This window comes from Polypterus senegalus, chromosome 18 (assembly GCF_016835505.1).
Source record: "Polypterus senegalus isolate Bchr_013 chromosome 18, ASM1683550v1, whole genome shotgun sequence".
NCBI classification, from domain to species: Eukaryota; Metazoa; Chordata; class Cladistia; order Polypteriformes; family Polypteridae; genus Polypterus; species Polypterus senegalus.
The window spans coordinates 74,129,936-74,150,171 of NC_053171.1; the positions used below are offsets into that span (position 1 = coordinate 74,129,936).

At 42.2% G+C, this 20,236-nt stretch overlaps 1 protein-coding gene across 3 annotated transcripts in view; it reads right to left on the reverse strand.

Annotated features, from left to right (window-relative positions):
* cadm3 (cell adhesion molecule 3) overlaps positions 1–20,236 on the reverse strand; it is a 197,722-nt gene that overhangs the window by 59,227 nt on the left and 118,259 nt on the right. For all 3 annotated transcript variants that reach the window (XM_039741404.1, XM_039741405.1, XM_039741406.1), the window contains exon 3: positions 1,888–2,058. In XM_039741404.1, the coding sequence (XP_039597338.1) occupies positions 1,888–2,058 (171 nt within the window). The remainder of the gene's footprint in view (positions 1–1,887; positions 2,059–20,236) is intronic.

Consider the following 20,236-nt stretch of genomic DNA (forward strand, 5'->3'; position numbering starts at 1 on the left):
TAAACTGCTCAAAAAAATTAAAGGAACACTTTGAAAGCACATCAGATCTCGATGGGGAAAAAATCCTGCTGGATATCTCCACTGCTATGGACTGGGTAATGTGTTAGGAATGAAAGGATGTCACATCATTTGATGGAAATGAAAATCATCAACCTACAGAGGGCTGAATTCAAAGACACCCCAAAAATCAAAGTGGAGAAATGATGCGGCAGGCAGGCTAGTCCACTTTGATGAAACTTCATTGCAGCAACTCCAAATCGTATTCAGTAGCTTGTATGCATGTCTGACAACATCGGGGAGTTCATGCTCCTAATGAGACAATGGATGGTGTCCTGAGAGATCTCCTCCCAGATCTGGACAAGGGCATCAGTGAGCTCCTGGATAGTCTGAGGTGCAACCTGGTGGCATCAGAAGGACCGAAACATAATGTCCCAGAGGTTGGATTTACATCAGGCAAGTGAATGTGGGGTCCAGTCAATGGCATCAATTCCTTCATCCTCTAGGAACTGCCTGCATACTCTTGCCATATGAGGCCGGGGATTGTCGTGCACCAGGAGAAACCCAGTACCTAGTGCACCAGCATAGGGTCTGACAATGGGTCCAAGGATTTCATCCCAATACCTAATGGCAGTCAAGGTGCCGTTATCTAGCCTGTAGAGGTCTGTGCATCCCTCCCTGGATATGCCTCTCCAGATATATCATCACTGACCCACCACCAACCTGGTCATCATGAACGATGTTACAGGCAGCATAACATTCTCCACAGCTTCTCCAGACCCTTTCACGTCTGGCACATGTGCCCTACTTTCATCTGTGAAAAGCACAGGGTGCCAGTGGTGGACCTGCCAATTCTGGTATTCTATAGTAAATGCCAATCGAGCTCCACGGTGCCGGGCAGGCAGTGAGCACAGGGCCCACTAGAGGACGTCGGGCCCTCAGGCCACCTTCATGAAGTCTGTTCCTGATTGTTTGGTCAGAGACATTCACACCAGTGGCCTGCTGGAGGTCATTTTTTGGGTTCTGGTAGTGCTCATCCTGTTCCTCCTTGCCCAAAGGAGCAACCCATCATGCTGATGGGTTAAGGACCTTCTGCGTCCCTGTCCAGCTCTCCTGAAGTAACTGCCTCTCTCCTGGAATCTCCTCCATGCCCTTGAGACTGTGTTGAAGACACAGCAGACCTTCTGGCAATTACACGTATTGATGTGCCATTGTGGAGAAGTTGGACTACCTGTGTAACCTCTGTAGGGTCCAGGTATCGCCTCATGCTACCAGCAGTGACACTGACTGTAGCCAAATGCAAATGAGTGACAAAACAGATGAGGAGGGAAAAATGTCAGTGGCCGCCACTTGTTAAACCATTACTGTTTTGGGGGTCGTCTCATTGCCGTTCTAGTGCACCAAAGCAGCTGAAACTGATTAACAAGCCCCTCTGCTACTTACCTGACCGGATCAATAGCCCACAGGTTTCATTGACTTGATGCTACACTCTCTTAAAAAGTGTGCCTTTAATTTTTTTGAGACATAGAGTATATGTAGATAATACATACCAGTCTTATATTTTGTTTGTTTATTTATATATTTGTTATTATGTTAAATGTAAATATACAATGAAACACATAACAATGACATTCTATATCAAATGTTCAACATACATACTTAAATATAAATATGTATGGTAGGCCAAGTAAAAATAAACTGAGTTGAACCAAAGTCATGAAGAGGCAAGCAGAATGTAAAAGTAAAAAATTCAAATATTGCCTACTGACCACTTTTTGCTTTGAGGTGGTGAACAATCGTCATGCAGGAGCAGCAATGGAGACATTTAGGATAGGAAGAAGACATTAATGAGACAATGAGAAAGTTGACTAGATGGGCATGCCAAGGTACCTTTCTTCTCGCCAAAATACAGAGTCTGCTGAGTTGGGTTGGACCACTGTAGGGATGAGTTATCATTTCTGGCCACCCGGCAGGTCAGCGTAACTGTTCCTCCAGCCACCACTATCTCATCCGAGGTTACTGGCTGGAAAGTTTCATTGTTCGTCACTGAATTTAGTTGACCTAAGAAGAAAAAGGAAATGTCAGTCACTGGGTGCAGTCCATCCTCGTCCCTCCAGCTCATCCCAAATTACTCAAAGAAATAACCCCGATCAGTGTTACACAATGGCTTGCACATCCTGAACTCGACAATATGCGTTCTTATAGTCAGATCTCAGGTATGTTCTGTGTCTTGATGAAGGTCACCCATTGAGTTACTGGCAGGTTTTGATAGCAAACATCAGCTTCCTATACACCATGTGAAGTTCTGGTCCCCACACTACAAAAAAATGTAGGTGTGTTAAAGATAAGAGGATAAATAAAACATCAGTGGGAAGATGAGCCTTCAACTATGAGGTCTCGAAGCTGTGGAATGATCTGTCTGCCCCTGAAGAGATGCCCCTTCAGGCTCAGCTTTTAAATCCAAGGCTGAAGACTTGCTACTTTAGTCTGGCATACACTGATCAGAGTTGCGGATTAGCCGCACATACTGCATCTGTTTGTTAGCCATTTGTACAAAAGCGCAATCTTAATCCTTCTCTGTTCTATTCACCTGTTGGCATTTAGCTGTCATACTTGACAAAACTGCTGTACTGCTAACCCGCCAGACCTGCCTATGGTATGTGACACCACAGATTCTAGGAGCGTAAAATTCTTATATAATTGCCCAGGATATATTTATAATATAGAAGAATTCCCAGGTGATGGATGGCAAGTTGGCCTAGGTCATCAGAACTGTGGCTTTGTCTCTGGACCCCCCAGATATATATACTTTTAATCTAAGAATGTTTTTCCTTTCCTCTCTTCAATAGTCAACTATCCATAACTCAGTTATAATGTCAATTGCTTAACACTATCATTATTTTGTGTTAATCAAATTCTGTGTGTTTTACCTAATGTATGTGTTATCGTGATTAGGAGACAGTTTACGGGTTCAGATACTGTAAGTGCGTTTGCCTGCCGCACTAGAGGTTGCCGATGTTCTCTAACTCTTTCTCCTCTCGCTCTCTACAGAAAAACAGAAGAACCCTCAGGCTAACCATCACTTCTGGTCCCCAGACAACATCACTGCCGGTTCTGGTCTACCAGATCACACTCCTTCTGATGTCACTTCTGGTTCCAGAATGCCACAGACTTATGATGTCATTTCCTTCAGCCAACCATATAGAGTATACCGCCTTCTCTTTGCTGTACTCAGTTCAGTTTTGGACTCTAATCTGTAAAGACATATTTCACTTGCCTGACTCCTACAGTATATGGGGGGGGTCCCCCAAACCTTTGACGTTGTCTCTGTGTTTAATTTACAGTGTTCACGTATGCAAGTGAGATACGGTTTACAGCATTATCACTGTACACTTGGCACACAGCACTCTGCACTCAATGAAGAGTGCTATATAAAAAGAAAGAGAATTAAAAAAGAGATATAACAGCATTAGAGGAGTACCCAAGTGCAGGACTAAAGGGCATGTGCTACTCAGAAAATCAAAGAGAATTAAACCTTTTTAATCCTGAGGTGGCTACATCACTGCATGACACAATCCAGGTCTTCAGAATTCACAAAGAAACAGGTAAACGTAATTCAGTGAAACAGTAAATTACACAATTATGGTAATTAAGAGAAATTTCAATTACGACAGAAGCCAGAAAGCACTTCTTTAAACAAACAGTTGTGGCACTCTGAAACAATCTACAACGTCATCTATTGACAGCTTTCAGAAAGTATCTGGATGACATACTGGGACAACTTAACTGTTTTTAGGCAAATGAGCTTGATGGACTGAATGTTCCCTTCTCTTTGTCAAATCTTTTAAGTTCTTAATGAAAAAGAGCAGACCAGAAAGGCCAGCACAAACACACAATGGGAACAATGCCCTTTATAGCATTACGGAATATAACAATGAGAAATGATGTGTCCACCATATGACTTTCCCTACATTAAGATGCAACTTTAGTAGTAAAATATTGCAGGCCAATATTTTATTATGTTGAAAGAAATTAAACAGTATCGGTTGTTGAAAAACGATACAGCCTTCCTCGCCAACCGTGCACAAAATAATTATCTACTGTGATTGCTGATTTGGGAGCATAATCTTAGTCATACTGAGAGCACTACGTGGGTGACCCATGGGAATCTAGCCAGATTTGGGAACCCAAATGAGGAAGCAAATCTCCAAAACTGTAAGCAGCTCATTGATTTGACTGATGAGGATTGGGAAGCAGCCCAAGAGAATCCAAAACAGGCCATGAATTCTGGTGATGAAACCTGACCAGCTCATCCTCTCTGCAAGTGAAATTCCAAAATCTGAAGCAGTCCACCAACGTCACTGAAAATGGGAGCGAGACGGCGACTTGCAAAAATCTAACAATATGTAACACATAGAAAATATTATTTCTGAGTGGCGCATGTCTTTAATACCCCCATCTTTGGGATTTGAGATGAAAAAATGATTCTTAATGGAGGGAAAATTAGCAAGAGTACACAATGGCAGGGCCAAAAATCAACGTCAAGGACCTGGAGCAGTGATCCCTGCCACACGGCCACAGATTTCAAAAGAACATCTTGATCAATACATTGGTGAGGTCAGACAGGCCGTGGAAAGACTGTCCTTGAACCAACAGACAAATGACAGGAGCTGATCATTACTGAGCACGCTCACACACAGCACTTGGAAATTGAGGTGCCAACCAACACAACAGCATGTGAAAAGTCCACAAAGACCGAGAGTTTATCACAGAGTGGGCACTCCCGCCATGAACTGAATGAGCATGCAGGCTCTGTGAGGTTGGAAAGCTGTCCACCATGCTAACTGAATTAATGTACTCCTTTTTATATGTCTTAGTAAATGTTTCGTTTTAGAATTTAGCCATTCAGTGCTTTAATGAGGAGCTAAATGTAAAGTAGGAACTGTCCAACTGTTAAGAAAATGGCTAGACTGAATGCGTTCAGCCATGGATGTTCTCCTTGAAGGGGTCCTTTTCTGTAATGGGGAAGATGCTCTCTTAAAGTCTCTGGTGAAGGGTTGAAAACCCAGGTATGCACATAACTAAATTCTTTTAACAGGTACAGTATATATGCATAAAATATTTAATAGGTCAGTTTTTTTCCTAATGTTGCAAAAAACATCACATTTATTGTTTCAATGCTTTAATTTTCTTGTCTCCCAATAGGGTCATTCACAATATACCAGCCTACCTTCTGTGCTCTCTTCCAGTACAGCAGTATTGTGTAGAAGGACTTTACAAAAAATGAAGTCTGCTTCTGTAAGGCACATGCAGATCACACTCGCCAACAAAAGGTAAAGAACATTCAGAGCAGGCCCTCATAGTCAACTTCCCTACGAAAAGGGTCACACAGTTGGACTGGAGCTTGGCACGCCATGCAGAAGTGCACATTGTGGCAAACACACATGACAAAGGGTCAAATAAATGTTTTGTCACTCCAGTCCAAAATCGAAAGAATATTTAAAAAAGAAAAAAACAGGAACGAGTCAAATGACACAAACCGCACAGTATAGGCAAATGTATCCAAACGACTAAGGAGAAGATGCAGAATCCAAAAGACGAGCAAAAGATCAAAAACACTACAAAACACAAAGACAATCCAGAAGGACAGGGAGCTACTAGGCCTTTACAAAGACAGTGTGTATAATTCTAGAACAAAATGCTTTAAACAAGTTCTCTTTTATTTTTATTGCCCCCCCCCCCCATCAAATGATACAGTTCTAGTGTAAACATCGCGAATTCGGGAGGCAGAACCTCTGTGGTTTTCCCAGTTGATTCTGGGGTTTGTCAGAGGTGTGTTCAGCTCCTACTCTGTTCAATGCTTGTATGGACTGGGTGTTGGGCAAGGCTGTGGGGTATCTGTTGGTGAAGAAAGATTCACGGATCTTGACTTTGCGGATGATGCTGTGATGTTCGCGGAGTCAATGGAGGCTCTGATCGGGGCTCTTGAGAGACTGAGCGAGGAGTCCGAGTGTCTGGTAAAACCCAAGATCCAAGCCTTTAATGACTTCTTGGGCACGGCCATCAGCAGTGTGTCTGTCCGCGAAGAGAGGGTCGACCTCAGCAGTGACGTTCATGTCTCTGGTGACTCTTTTTATGAAGTCAGTAGACGGATTGGAAGAGCATGGGGGATCATGAGGTTCCTAGAAAGGGGTGTGTGGCGCTGCTGATATCTATGCAAAAGGAACAAATGTCCAAGTTTTTAGAATCCTGGTGCTTCCTGTCTTGCTATTGTGATAGACGGCCGGCTGATCAATCCGACTGTGACATCCCAGAACAAGAAGAATGGAGGAAGCCAGGATTTTCTGGATAATGCCTCCCCTGGGATGCTAGGTGGCAGCTCCCCTGGTCGTCAACGGTTCCCCGGATTCCCTCAAGGCATCCTAGGACATGGAGTCCGTTTCCTCAGCCCTTTTGGGGAATGTGGGTCCCACCAGGGGGAGCTCACAAAGAACCTGGGGTCTTGTATTGTTACTACAACCCGGAAGTACTACAGAGTCACGAGGAAGGAAGCCCACAGTACTTCCGAGCTATTTGAGAACTGAGGATTGGGTGACGAAGCTGCTGGGAGTGGAGGATTGTTTATTGTTATTGTATTTGTGATTATTGATTTGAGAATTGTGGAGTGTGCGGTGCTTTGTGCACTTTATTTGAACAAAAATATGAAATATTATACCGAGTGCTTTTACACGTGTGTCTTGGACGTCTGTCTGTTGGGTTTCATGGGGCAACAGCACCTCTAGCGTCCACACTATATGGTTGCGAGACATGGACGCTATCCAGTGACATGAGATGAAGACTGGGCTCTTTTGGTACTGTGTGTCTTCGGAGAATTCTTGGGTACCGCTGCTTTGACTTTGTATCGAGTCCCGAATGAGGCACATCACCTGCATTGTAGGGGAGCGTCAGTTATGGCACTATGGCTATGGACCAATGTAAGCAAAAACAGCATAACATTGCATTCTCAGTTCAGATTAATTTCATTCAGGGTCATGAAGGTTGCCAGGCAGGAGGTAGCCCTGGACATGAGTCCACTTATCGAAACACCAACAGAGGGCCAATTTATGGTAGTTAATTAACCTAATCTGCATGTCTTTGGAAATGTCATGAGATGGAAACCAGAGTATCCAGAAGAAAATCCACATTGTTATGTTATTTACAAGACTGTTATCAGTAACCAACCTCTTGTCTTTTCCCCAAATCAGCCCCCTTGTGTAATCTTCTGGCAACGAGTGTTGAAGAGCAACTGCTATTATGTTCAAAGAACCTCAAAAATCAAAAGGAAGTTTTTTCCCAAAGGCTGAAACTAACATAAAAAAACAGGATGAAGCATCTTATGAGGGTTGGGAGTTATTTGTCAAGCCAGGTGTCATGAAACTGGGGAGTTCTGAAAGCACAGGTATCAAAACATGTTCAAAGGTTGCCCAATAGAGGGGGGAAAACATCATCAAAAATCCTGACTAGAAACCCAAAAGGGCAGAGACAAATCTTTATTAAAAAAAAATGAAAGGTTTATTTTCACCAAGAGCGTGCAAGCACCAAGCTTCGAAGAACACAAGAGGATGCCTGAAGAGGCAAGCAAACAAGTCCCAAATCAGAATCCAAACAAACTGAAAACAGAGCAGAGGTTCACAAATCAGTAAACACGGTCCCAATACGAAATCCAGAGGCGCAGTAAAAAAACAGAACACAGGTTCAAACTCCAGAAAATCAAAAGGCAATAACTAAGACAGTAACTTACTACAACTCTCTAGTCCCTAGAACATTTGATATGAACCTCCAGGAAGTATGGAAGGCCCTCCCATAAATAGGGTGGAAGGCCATTCCTTTGGGGGACCACCCACAAAACACAAGGGACATAACCTAGGACATTATTACTTACAAATTAACACAAAGAAAAATGTACATAATAATAATCCAAATAAATGACATACAATTAGACACAACAGACCCGAGACATGACTTTGAATTCCCAGCCGGGGGTGAGATGCTGGCTGAAACATGACACCAGGAGGTGTAACTGTAATCGTAGTCGAACAAGAATTGCACAGTTGTAAACCAAAATCCAATTACTCAACCAGAGCCAAAACACCAACCTGAAAACTAAGTCATGGCAAAACCAGAAAATCAAACTCTGGACTATCTAACCACACCTGATCAGGGGATTCCTGCACTGCACTGTAATTTATTAACAAATCTTCATGACGCAAGTCTGGGGCCTGTTAACGGCAAGCTGTCTTTTTTCCAATGCTCCACCAATGATGAAATAATGGAGTCAAAATGACTATGAGGACCCTCTTCCCAGGGACGATGAATTAATCAATTCTCGCATCAAAACCAAGAGTGAGAAATACTGTGCTGCATTAAACGACCCGGTGTCTGCGCGCTACATTGCTAAAATTATGATCAATTTTCTGTTAAGGAGCTAACTCATCCAGGGGCCCATGGGAGTCTTAATCCAGCCTTGGTCAGGGAGGAGATCCTTATCAACCCCTTATCCACCCATAGCAGATTCTAAAACGGCAATGTAATACATTTGAAATTTAAACAAAAGAAATCTGAATTTCCTCAAAGAAAGAAATAAAATGCAAACTCATATAAAAATAGGGCTCAAAAATTAAGCTTTCAAAATACAAAACTCTCATGAAGCTAAAAAAGCGCTCTAACTTGCCAAAAAGGGTCTTCCAATGTAGGACACACAGGCCCTGAAATAACATGCAGACTCCATATAAACAATAACCAGATGCAGAACTCAAACCCAAGCAGCAGCATTTAACATTGCACCACCATGCCATCTTGTAAGGAAAATAAATATGAAAAATGATGTCCTTCTAGCCGCCTCATTATACTGGTAAAGTTGTTCCCTTCACCCTCACTCTGGTCATGTCAGTGATTGTGGACTCCACATTAAAAACCAAAGAACACGAAGTCAACTACAGAGAGGGACAGAAGTTGTATACGAATCTAAAAAAGTCAACCAGGCAGCACTGTTCAGAAACACCATGGTCACCAACAAGATACACCTAACAGCTTGCTGCTACTAAGTCTCTTTGTGTTTTGTTGTGATCTTCTGCCCTCCTCAGTAAATCTGTTATTCTTCATCTTGGAGTTTTCCAAATTTTTTCTTCTACTGTGTACAAATCCAGATATTATTCAAATCTTCCATGACTTCAGATACATTGACTCCACATTATCTCCAGATACTCAGTCAGCTTACTTTCTAGGTTTCCTCATTTTCTCATCATCTAACCTCCAGTCTTTTATTCTTTTTATACAATCGCCTCCCTGTTTTACACTCCCTTTATTTAATAGACCCTTTTAAGCACCACTGTCCCAGAGTCCTCCACTTCACATCCTCCTTATCATCCAATGCAGCAAAACACCTCTTGGCCTCTCTGCTCCACTGTGACAAATATCATCGATCTGGCAGTGCCACTCAAGACTGTTTGCAAGTAACTGCTCAAGTTCCTAAAGGATTGACAAACTAAATGAGCTCAAGACAATCAGGTGCAGGTTGGGACAAAAAAGGAGACTGTCTGGCCTCTCCATCCAGAGCAAAATTCTAAACATATCACCTTCGACTGTACCTGCAGCCAGAGCAAAGCACATCTCTCAGGTGATCCATGAAAGACAAGGCAATCCTAGTATCCTACTTGATATGATCACCCGGAAAACAGGGAAGGTTATTCACCCAGTTAGATCTGCCATGAAGATGACACCAACCTTCATTCCTAAAGTATTCTTGTTTCTTGTCATCCTTTCCCAATGTGCCTCTTCCTCTTAAAAATTTCCCAAATCCTGCTGCCATCTATTTTTGTTTAAAACCCTGATTATTCTCTAAACTCTTCTCTGGTTGCTGTAAGGGTTCAGCTGGGGTTCTCCCCCAGTTAGGGTTCTAATGTCTTTTTTGTGTTTTGGGTGGCTCATCACCCTTTAAAGGCTGAGGAAAGCCAAAGTCCCTTGTGGTTCATTGAATGTGCTCATGGTGTTGTGAGTTCCCACTCTTCTTCTTTCTCTGATTATTTTTTTGACCTAATGCTCTGTTTTTTATTTTATATTCTGGATTTGTGATTGGGATTTGTTTACCTTGGACTGCCATTTCCTTTTCAGATATCCAAAATGTGTCTTTTGTGCTCTTTGGAGCTTCACTGTTAAACAGGGCTTTTGTTAAATCTTTTTATTTATAAAGATTCTTCATTGTCCTTGCATGAGTAGCCATGCTTTGTAAGTTTTACGCAATGTATTGGGCATTTTGAGTCATTATTCGGGACTATTGAGCATAGGAACTCTTTAAGTCACAACCGTTCCAAACTGATGGCCCGCTCTCTAGATTCAGTACCCATTCATCTTCTCAAGACTTGCACGGCTGATGGTACTCCACTCATAATGTTTAAATTCATTATATTCCTTCGTTCTGGCTCTATTAGCTGCTCACAATCTTGTTAAAGCCAGTCGTTGATTCTTCTATTTTGACCGACACCACTCCAATTTCAAACCTTTTTTCAAAACTTTATATTTACTTCACGCTCAACTAACTCAGCGCCTCTTGAACAAATGTCTACTTGAATCCCACCAGTCAGGATTTTGCCCTCATCACGACACACACTCTTGGTGACTTCCTCCTTGCAGCTAACACTAGATTTCTCTCTCTCCTTCTTTCCTTCTTCTTCTTGACCTAACTGCTGCCTTTGATACTGTTGGCAAAAAAGCACTCAACTTATTGGGACCGCTCATTCTTGGATATACTCCCTCTTCTCTGGAAGTATCCAGCCAATTGCATTTAACACTGAACTGAGCTCTCTAGAGGTTCTCTCCTGCATTGTGCCTGAAGGCAGAAGTGTTTGGTCCACTTCTGGTCTGTAACTTTACACGCCAGGGTGACACCATATTTCATTTGCATATGGATGATGCTCAGGTCACTCCCCGTAACATACCAGACACTGACAAGTTCACTGCCTGCCTCCACAGCAGCAGCGTAGTGAGGTCAGCTAACATGAACTAAACCAAACTGCTTCTGTTCAAGTCATAAAGCTAAATCCCTGCAAACCTTTTCCACTGTCTAGTAGCCTTGGCATCATTCTCCATGGCACATCTTTAGCAGTCAGGTTGTCTTTCCACTACTCACATAATGTGCATCATCAGACACTTAGTCACAAATTCATCACCTCTTGATTGGACTACTAACATTTACCTTCCTACTCCAAGAATCATCTTGTTAGAACAAATTCAGATTGCTGCTGCTAGAGTTCCGATAAAAACACATCAGCCGAGAAATTCTTTTCTGATATTACAAGTTCTCTTCAAACATCTGCTTTGGTTTACAAAGCTGTTAACAGCAGCACCCGAGATTACTTGTGATTGTCACATGCCTCGTACTGGCCTGCTAGACTCCAGAGTTCCTTTGATGTCACACTTTTCACTGTTCTGGAGCTTTATTATGCAACTTCTTGTAATGGTTATGCTATAAATCGTAATGTTTTATTTTTTTTACCATTATTTACTCCATTGTTGGTGAGATATTCAAGTGACACCATTTTCGTATTTTAGCTATCATGCTGTGTATCACCAAGGAGATTGCGCTCTGACCGGGTGCAAGCACACGGTCTTGATGGCCATCTTATTGAATTTCACTAATTGTCTGCATTTTATTTTTAATAAACACCCTCTTTCTAGAATCAGTTTATTTGAGCGATGCAACGCCACAGCTGCATTAGATGTGCAAATCCATTTTAATGTCACCAGACTCAGACTTGACTTATCATTTTCACAGTCACCCCTGGCATCACCAGTTTGGCTGCAGGCACACTTATACCCCTTCTCCTTTCACAGAATTCCATCTCTCCATGTTCATGCTCATCGGTCCATGTTGTTTTCTAATGTCTTTAATTTTCGACGTTGAATAAGCTGCATGATACTGTATGGGAAAACCTTACGGTATGAATTTGTGAAGTGCTACAAACTGTGCCTGCCAATTTATCTAAGACATTCTGTACCGGTTGTAGCCAGAACAGTTTCTAAAGGGGATGATGAGATAATGACAGCTAATTCTATTTCTTTTTTTCTCTTTAAGAATTTATATATAAAAAGTCCTTTAAATGAACCAGATATTTGCCAAAGACTTTAAATGGTTTTACTATTTTGGGACCTTTAGATAATATAAAGGGATAGGAATGTTAGAAGAATATACCATTTATCTGTATGTTGATTGGTGTAAACTGAAATGTTTCTTGACTTTGCTATGCAAATGAACCTAACTCTTTTAGTCCCACTTCTTTGTTAGATTAATCAGTCTTGTCACAGTGTACCATGTACTGTACATGGTGGGCTCCATCAGGCTTGTTGTAATAAAGGACGTCCATCTTTGGAGACATTGTTAACGGTGACTCATAACTATTTATTTATTTACAGGGTATTTTTACTAACAGACATCAGTTCTTCTTCAGAAAAATATTGCTGGTGGGACTTTACTTTCTCGGCCATCTCACCAAATAGCCTCCCTTGTGCTTTCTAATGTCTCCTTTCATATCTTCTGTCAGTCGGTGTTACCTAAGATGTGTTCAATCTTTACTGAGTTGTTGAATTACCAGATGTCAAACCTGTAGCTGGTGTAGACTTCTTTCAGCACTTGTGCACTAGGGGATGCAGACACCCCGACAGAAGAATTCTGGCTGCAACTGAATGTTATGTATATGCTACAATCCTGCATATAAATGATCTATTATAGGCTGTTTGGGATTCAGCTGTGCTCGTCTTATCATACTGCACACTACTGATTTTTTATTAAGGTGCTGCTGCTGCTGCCTCTGCCAGTAAAGGTCATTAAATGTACAGCTAGTTGCTGTGAGTTTTACTTGTGCAAAGCCAAAAACAACTAAATCTGGAAAGAAAAAAATATCACTAAGCTGGTAATACTAGCCCTTGAAACCCTGCTACTCCAACCAACCAAACCTCTTCGTCTTCTGTAAAAGGTCACAATGACAGGCGGCTGTTTGAGGTGTCACAGGTCCTCCCCATCGCTAATACTAGAAAGTGTTTCTCCTGGGGAATTTCCATGTTCCCAGTAGAAATGAGTGACGTAGTCTCACCATTTTGCCCTGTGTCTTCTCCTGGGGCTTCTTCTAGTGTGCTGAGGCCATGACTTTTCTAATGGGGCATCTTCACAAGGTAACCAGACCACCTCAGCTGGCTTCCAGTTCTATCATGAAATCTTTTTATACCGTTGTGAACACCCAACCCAGCAAGGATGCATTAATTTTGACAGCTTGCACCCATGATCTTATTCTTTCTGTCAACAGAGATGGGAGTAGATTCATACAGTTAGGTCCATAAATATTTGGACAGAGACAACTTTTTTCTAATTCATTGTGGTAATGTACAGAACCAAAATTAGAAAAACGTTGTCTCTGTCGCAATATTTATGGACCTAACTGTACCTGGTGGCATGGATCATGGACTATCTTACAGACAGACCTCAGTATGTGCGTCTCGGGAACTGCAGGTCTGACATTGTGGTCAGCAACACGGGCGCCGCAGGGAACTGTACTTTTTCCGGTCCTGTTCAGCCAACATACATCAGACTTCCAATACGACTCGGAGACTTGCCACGTGCAAAAGTTTGCTGACAACACTGCTATCGTGGGCTGAATCAGGAGTGGGCAGGAGGAGTATAGGAACCTAATCAAGGACTTTGTTAAATGGTGCGACTAAAACCACCTACACCTGAACACCAGCAAAACCAAGGAGCTGGTGGTGGATTTTAGGAGGCCCAGGCACCTCATTGACCCCGTGATCATCAGAGGTGACTGTGCAGAGGGTACAGACCTATAAATACCTGGGAGTGCAGCTGGATGATAAATTGGACTGGACTGCCAATACTGATGCTCTGTGTATGAAAGGACAGAGCCGACTATACTTCCTTAGAAGGCTGGCGTCCTTCAACATCTGCAATAAGATGCTGCAGATGTTCTACCAGAAGGTTGTGGCGAGTGCCCTCTTCTACGCGGTGGTGTGCTGGGGAGGCAGCATAAAGAAGAAGGACGCCTCACGCCTGGACAAACTGCTGAAGAAGGCAGGCTGTATTGTAGGTATGGAGCTGGACAGTTTGACATCTGTGGCAGAGTGACTGGCACTGAGCAGGCTCCTGTCAATCATGGAGAATCCACTGCATCCACTGAACAGGATCATCTCCAGACAGAGGAGCAGCTTCAGCAACAGACTGCTGTCACCGTCCTGCTCCACTGACAGACTGAGGAGACCCCACACTATGCGACTCTCGAGTTCCACCCGGGGGGGTAAACGTTAACATTATACAAAGTTATTGTCTGTTATACCTGCATTTCTATCACTCTTTAATTAAATATTGTTTTTTATCAGTATGCTGCTGCTGGAGTATGTGAATTTCTCCTTGGGATTAATAAAGTATCTATCTATCTATCTGTCTATCTATCTATCTAATATGAAAAGTCTTTGACCATTGGTCAGAATGAAAGCATACTGTAATTGGAATGGTAAGTCAAGATCTTCATATAAGACTTTCACTCCTACTTAACCACCACCACCATCATGTTTCTATTATAATGGCTACTGCAGTACTGTCACTACCAGCCTTGTGACTCTCTAGTCAGAAAAAAACTTCTCCTCCACTCCTGCAAAGAGCAAGCAACTCTTTTCTGGGATAGAGTGGTGATCTCAAATGTAGAGGTGCTCATCCTATCCTTGCCACATTCAACTGCAATGCAGAGGCCAAGTAGAAGAAGGTGTTATACAGTAATGTTCAGGGCCAACAGGCAGCTAACTACACCCCAAAATGGATACTTCCTGTCTTGATTAGCTTCACTTGGAAACCATAAAGCAAAAGGGAGACAACAAGCTCAAGGTCCCCTACTTCTTGCCTCGTTCATATCTCCCCTGCCAGAAACCCCAGGTTTCTAGATGAATGAAGTGGGCAACTGTCTGTATTGTGTTCTGTTTATGGCGCTGTGTGGCAGCTAGTTAGTGGCCCTGCTTGATTTGCAGTAGTGTGCCCAACGGTAAAGGCCCACACAATCATTGTAGATGAGTTAATAGGATAAGCTTGTCTTTGCCAATCGATAATCACTTAGACTTTGATGCCGCCACTTATAGGCTATGTAGATGAGCAATTAGAGTTTATCTGATCTTTGTTCATCGCTATTCACCTACAACTAAAGAAAGGCTGAAATATCTGCAGCGATGAGCGATGAGCGTGGAGCTGAAAGTGACTGATGATTATTCATAAGTGTATTGATACAGCTAAATGGCTCACTACAATAAGCGGCTGATGCTCACTTGGCCTTAACTGGTCAACCGTAAAAAGTACTGTACGGGTGAGCACTGTAAGGGTGAAGAGGGATGAAGGTACTGACTAGGGCAGTCGTAAGAAATTAGAAAGGGAATAAGGCAAAAAGAACAGAAGGGAATGATTTGAAGGAAGGGGAATAAAGAAAGGGAAGAAATGAAAGACAAAAGTTATTGAAGATGACTGCGTCTCAGAAAGAAACGACAGTAGCTGTGGCGGTGGTGGTTGTGGAGGGAACGGAGGGAGGGCTATCTGGATAATGATGAGAACTGAAACTCAGCTCTGAGAGGAAAATGCTAAATATTTTAACAACATTATAAAATAATGATCTGGACATTTTTTAGCATCGTAATGCGGAAAAGTCTCTCAAGGCAAAAAGGAGTGGAGAGTGTTTTGAAACAATTTTGACTGGGGAGGATGAGGAGGAATAGTTGGGGGGTGCTGGGCTAGGGATTCATCTGACAGCTTGTCAAAAGTCATTTTACCATGGAGGAGACAGAAAGGTGAAGAGAAATGAGGCAGACGGACGGTGGGGTGAAGAGAGCAGAAACAGAGACGCACCAAAGAGAGCGAAAGATGGAAAAAGACGCAGACAGAGGGAGATGGGGGAGGTGGGAGCAATATGAATAATAGTTAAGGGGGCATATATGAGAGAGATGGCCAGCAGAAGCACTGGATACAATTTACAAAGACGCCTGTCAGTTACAAGCCAGTTCCCTTGGAGTTACATGCGACATGTTTGCAAGCTATAAAGACTGCTCGAAGCTCAGAAGACAGTGTTGGTGGTTTGTAAAGCCTGTACAGTAATCTCTATAATGTACTGCTTCACACACAGACCCACCCCTTAATTCTTCTAGAATGAAACTGGAAGTGAAAGAAAATCTCCATGGGGAAGGTAACAGTCCTAATTGCTGTAAATGAGCCATCATTCAGGCCTTTATTTAAAAAAAAATGATTCACAGGGGAGCAACACTCTCCCCCAGCAACAGAAAACCAGGTGGTGGTGGTGGCGGTGGGGTGTGAAGCTGCCTACAAATCTGGGCCACTGCACATAGAACGAAAGAAAGAAAGAAAGAAAGAAAGAAAGAAAGAAAGAAAGAAAGAAAGAAAGAAAGAAAGAAAGAAAGAAAGGACTACTCCTCTAAATGCTACAGCAATAACACCAACAATACTTCAGTATAAAATCACAGAGGTGAGTGAGAATTTTAATTTAAAAGGACATCATTTGAATGATGCTGGACTTTCATGGTGTCTGCATTGTCCAGCAGACATGTAATAATTGTAAGACACTATTTTTTTTAAATTGCTAAAAAAACAGGGCTTTATTACTGCAGTCATCTTCCCTACCTAAATAGCATCTGCAGAGTCACAGCAGGAATGATGGAGCAGAGTCAGACTTGGAGAAAGGGAGGCAGCGACATGAAAGCAAGGAATGGAAAGACAAGGATGTGAAAAATAAGAAAAGTGTTAGGAACCAAAGTAGTCAGAGATAAATTGAAATGAAATAAATATTCGTGTGTGTCAGCATATTACACATAGGGCCCCATTGCCAGTTGATCCATCCATACACTTAATTTAATTCACGGTCACAGAGGGCCAAAACTATCAAGTGATGGGTCACCAGGCCATTGCCGGGCACTCTCTCTCTCTCTCTCTCATCACCGTTAAGAACTGACAGTTAAGCTAACAAATATGAGAATAAAACTATTCCCACAGCTCTCTATGAGCTGACGCAAGGCCAGGGTCCAATCTGAGGCTTGCTGGCTACTGAGCATTCATGCCAGTGGGCTTCAGTAGCCAGGAGAGATGTTCAGTCGCAGTGCTCTTCTAAGTACTGTGTCCAGGTCCTCTTACCTGCCACTCAAGTGCTGCTTTATAGGAGGTGCAGCATGACACCCCCAACCCCGAGGTCTAAACCCTAAGCTCCTGGATCAGAATTCATCTCCTGGAGTTGTGAGGCAGATCCTTCATCTTACTTCCTCCACATTATTCTACTGAGTGGGGAGCAGTGAAGGTGTAGGTGAATTACTCATCATGTAGTAGGCTGTTCACTTCTAGTTCAATTATAAAACAAATTGCACCTTGGTGGCACAGTGGTGAATGCTTCTCCCTGGGATCTACCAGAGACGATATCTGTGTGAAGTTTGCACATGCAGGTTAGGTTGTGTTGCGGATTTAACTTAGCCTGGTGCAAAAATGGGTGTGTGTGCCCTTCAGTGGACTGACACTCCGTCATGGGAATTTTAAGAAGTTTTGAAGTTTTGGAAGGCAGTCAAACATGTTCTTGAAGTCCCAGAGTTCCTGTGTCTCAAATACAACAGAGCATGGGTCAATGACCAGTGAAAGAATGAAGAAACAGGGGTCTCAATAAAACTGACAAGAAGCTCCACTCTGATAACCACTGACCACCAACTGTACAATACAAGAAGAAGCACTGAACAAAGATGTTACTACCATGATGGGGTTCGAATAGACTGGACTGCAAGAAGAGCTGGTTCAGTAAAAGTGCAGTGGCCAAACACTCAAAACACACGTTCACCCTAAGACACATTTGTTTGTAAAAGAGTTCAGAAGATGTTGTCATGCCAGTAATTAACAGACATTAAAACACATTTGGGGTTGCTCCTAACACCTGTCACCTGACAGCTCAGAGGTGTTGTCCTCCATGTATAATCTACAAGAATCAAAAGCTGGGAAGTGACAAAGAAGAAAAGAGACAAGAAAGCAGGGCTGTTGTTTATTATAGGATTTTTTTTTTTTCATCAGCACTATATTCTTTTTTTTTCTTGCTTAGGTCAGTTATGCTACTTTCATTAATGACAATGTGCATTGAATACTTTGGCAAGACTGTGTGCTGTATATGAACAGGAGATATACAGATGGAAGATGACAGAAAGTTCTGAAGTGGGAAGGCTGAGCAGCCATAACAAGCTAGCAGCACCGCTTTACTAGCGTTTGGTGATAACTCCCTCGCGGCATGTCTCCACTCCTACATGAGCCATAGATGTTCTTCTTCTGAGCAGAGGACGGGCATTGGGTGGAAAACAAAAATAGAGCAGAGGAGAAGAGAGCAGAGGAGAGGAGAGACAGCTTCAGTTCCTTGGTCGTCTCTCTCTCTCTCTCTCTCTCTGTGGCTCTACAAGGTTATAAAACTATTTATATCTCAGAAGCTGTTCACTGAACGTGCATCTCTCTCTGTCTCTCTCTCTCTCTGCTCCTGGGTCTTCCTTCACAGCTCATCAGTATTCCTGCCCCTTCTCTCACTCTCACCTTCTCATTTTATCTCATTCTCTTCTCCTTCATAAATTCTACTATTTGCTCTAAACATAACTGTCTGCTTCATCTTCATATCATATAGCGCCTTTCTTATCAATCTGTTTTGTATTCAGTGCCTTATCTATCTATCTCTATCAAAAATATAGGAGAGTCCTGTGAACACTGAGAGGAGCAGCAAAGCTAGGCACTACCCAGAATCACATCCATATCTCCACATACTTAATACAAGGAGTGCAAAGCCTGTCTTAGTATTGACTGAAATTCATCACACCAACTTCAAGCATGGGAAACAGACATCAGGAAAATATAGCAGAGCCAGTCTTCACTCTAGCCACCTAGAACAGACATGTAAACTACTGAAATTATGTAATACCTCTAAAAATACATATATTACATAAACATTGTGTATAGGGTGGTCCAGATCTAATTATACAATTTTCATTACGCTATAACTTATTAAGTTTATTGCATAGAAAATCACCCGAAAAATCACTGACGACATGAAGAATCATCTTCGCGCTGAACTGGAATCGTCCACGCATAAATCAAAGTCATCCAGACGATCTGGATCTGCATAATTAGATCTGGATCACTCTTTATATTGTTTGTAAGGTACTGGTTCTTGAACTTTGTGTTTAATGTTTTGCACTGTTTTATTTTATGTGTTGCTCCAGACATTTATCTAGCTACTGTATCATATATTGTCATTTCTATCTATCTATCTATCTATCTATCTATCTATCTATCTATCTATCTATCTATCTATCTACCACCTCAATTCCAATGAAGTTTGCGACGTTGTGTAAAACGTAAATAAAAACAGAATACAATGATTTGCAAATCCTTTTCCACCTATATTCAATTGAATACACTACAAAGACAAGATATCGAATGCTCAAACTGATAAACTTTATTGTTGTTTTGCAAATCTTCACTTATTTTGAATTTGATGCCGGCAACACGTTCCAAAAAAGCTGGGACAGGGGCAGCAAAAAACTGGGAAAGTTGTTTTGAACATTCCACAGGTGAACAGGTTAGTATCTATCTATCTATCTATCTATCTATCTATCTATCTATCTATCTATCTATCTATCTATCTATCTATCTATCTATCTATCTATCTATCTATCTAATTGGAAACAGGTGTTTGTCATGATTGGGTATAAAAGGATAATATAATATCATCAAAAGATTCAGAGAAATCTCTTCACGTAAGCGGCAAGGCCGGATACCAACACCGGATGCCCGTGACCTTCGATCCCTCAGGCGGCACTGCATTAAAAACCGACATCATTCTGTAAAGGATATTACCACGTGGGCTCAGGAATACTTCAGAAAACCATTGTCAGTTAACACAGTTCGTCGCTACATCTACAAGTGCAAGTTAAAACTCTACCATGCAAAGTGAAAGCCATATATTAACAACACCCAGAAACACCACCAGCTTCTCTGGGCCTGAGCTCATCTGAGATGGACTGACGCAAAGTGGAAAAGCGTGCTGTGATCTGACGAGTCCACATTTCAAATTGTTTTTGGAAATCATGGACGTCGTGTCCTCCGGGCCAAAGAGGAAAAAGACCATCTGGATTGTTATCAGCGCAAAGTTCA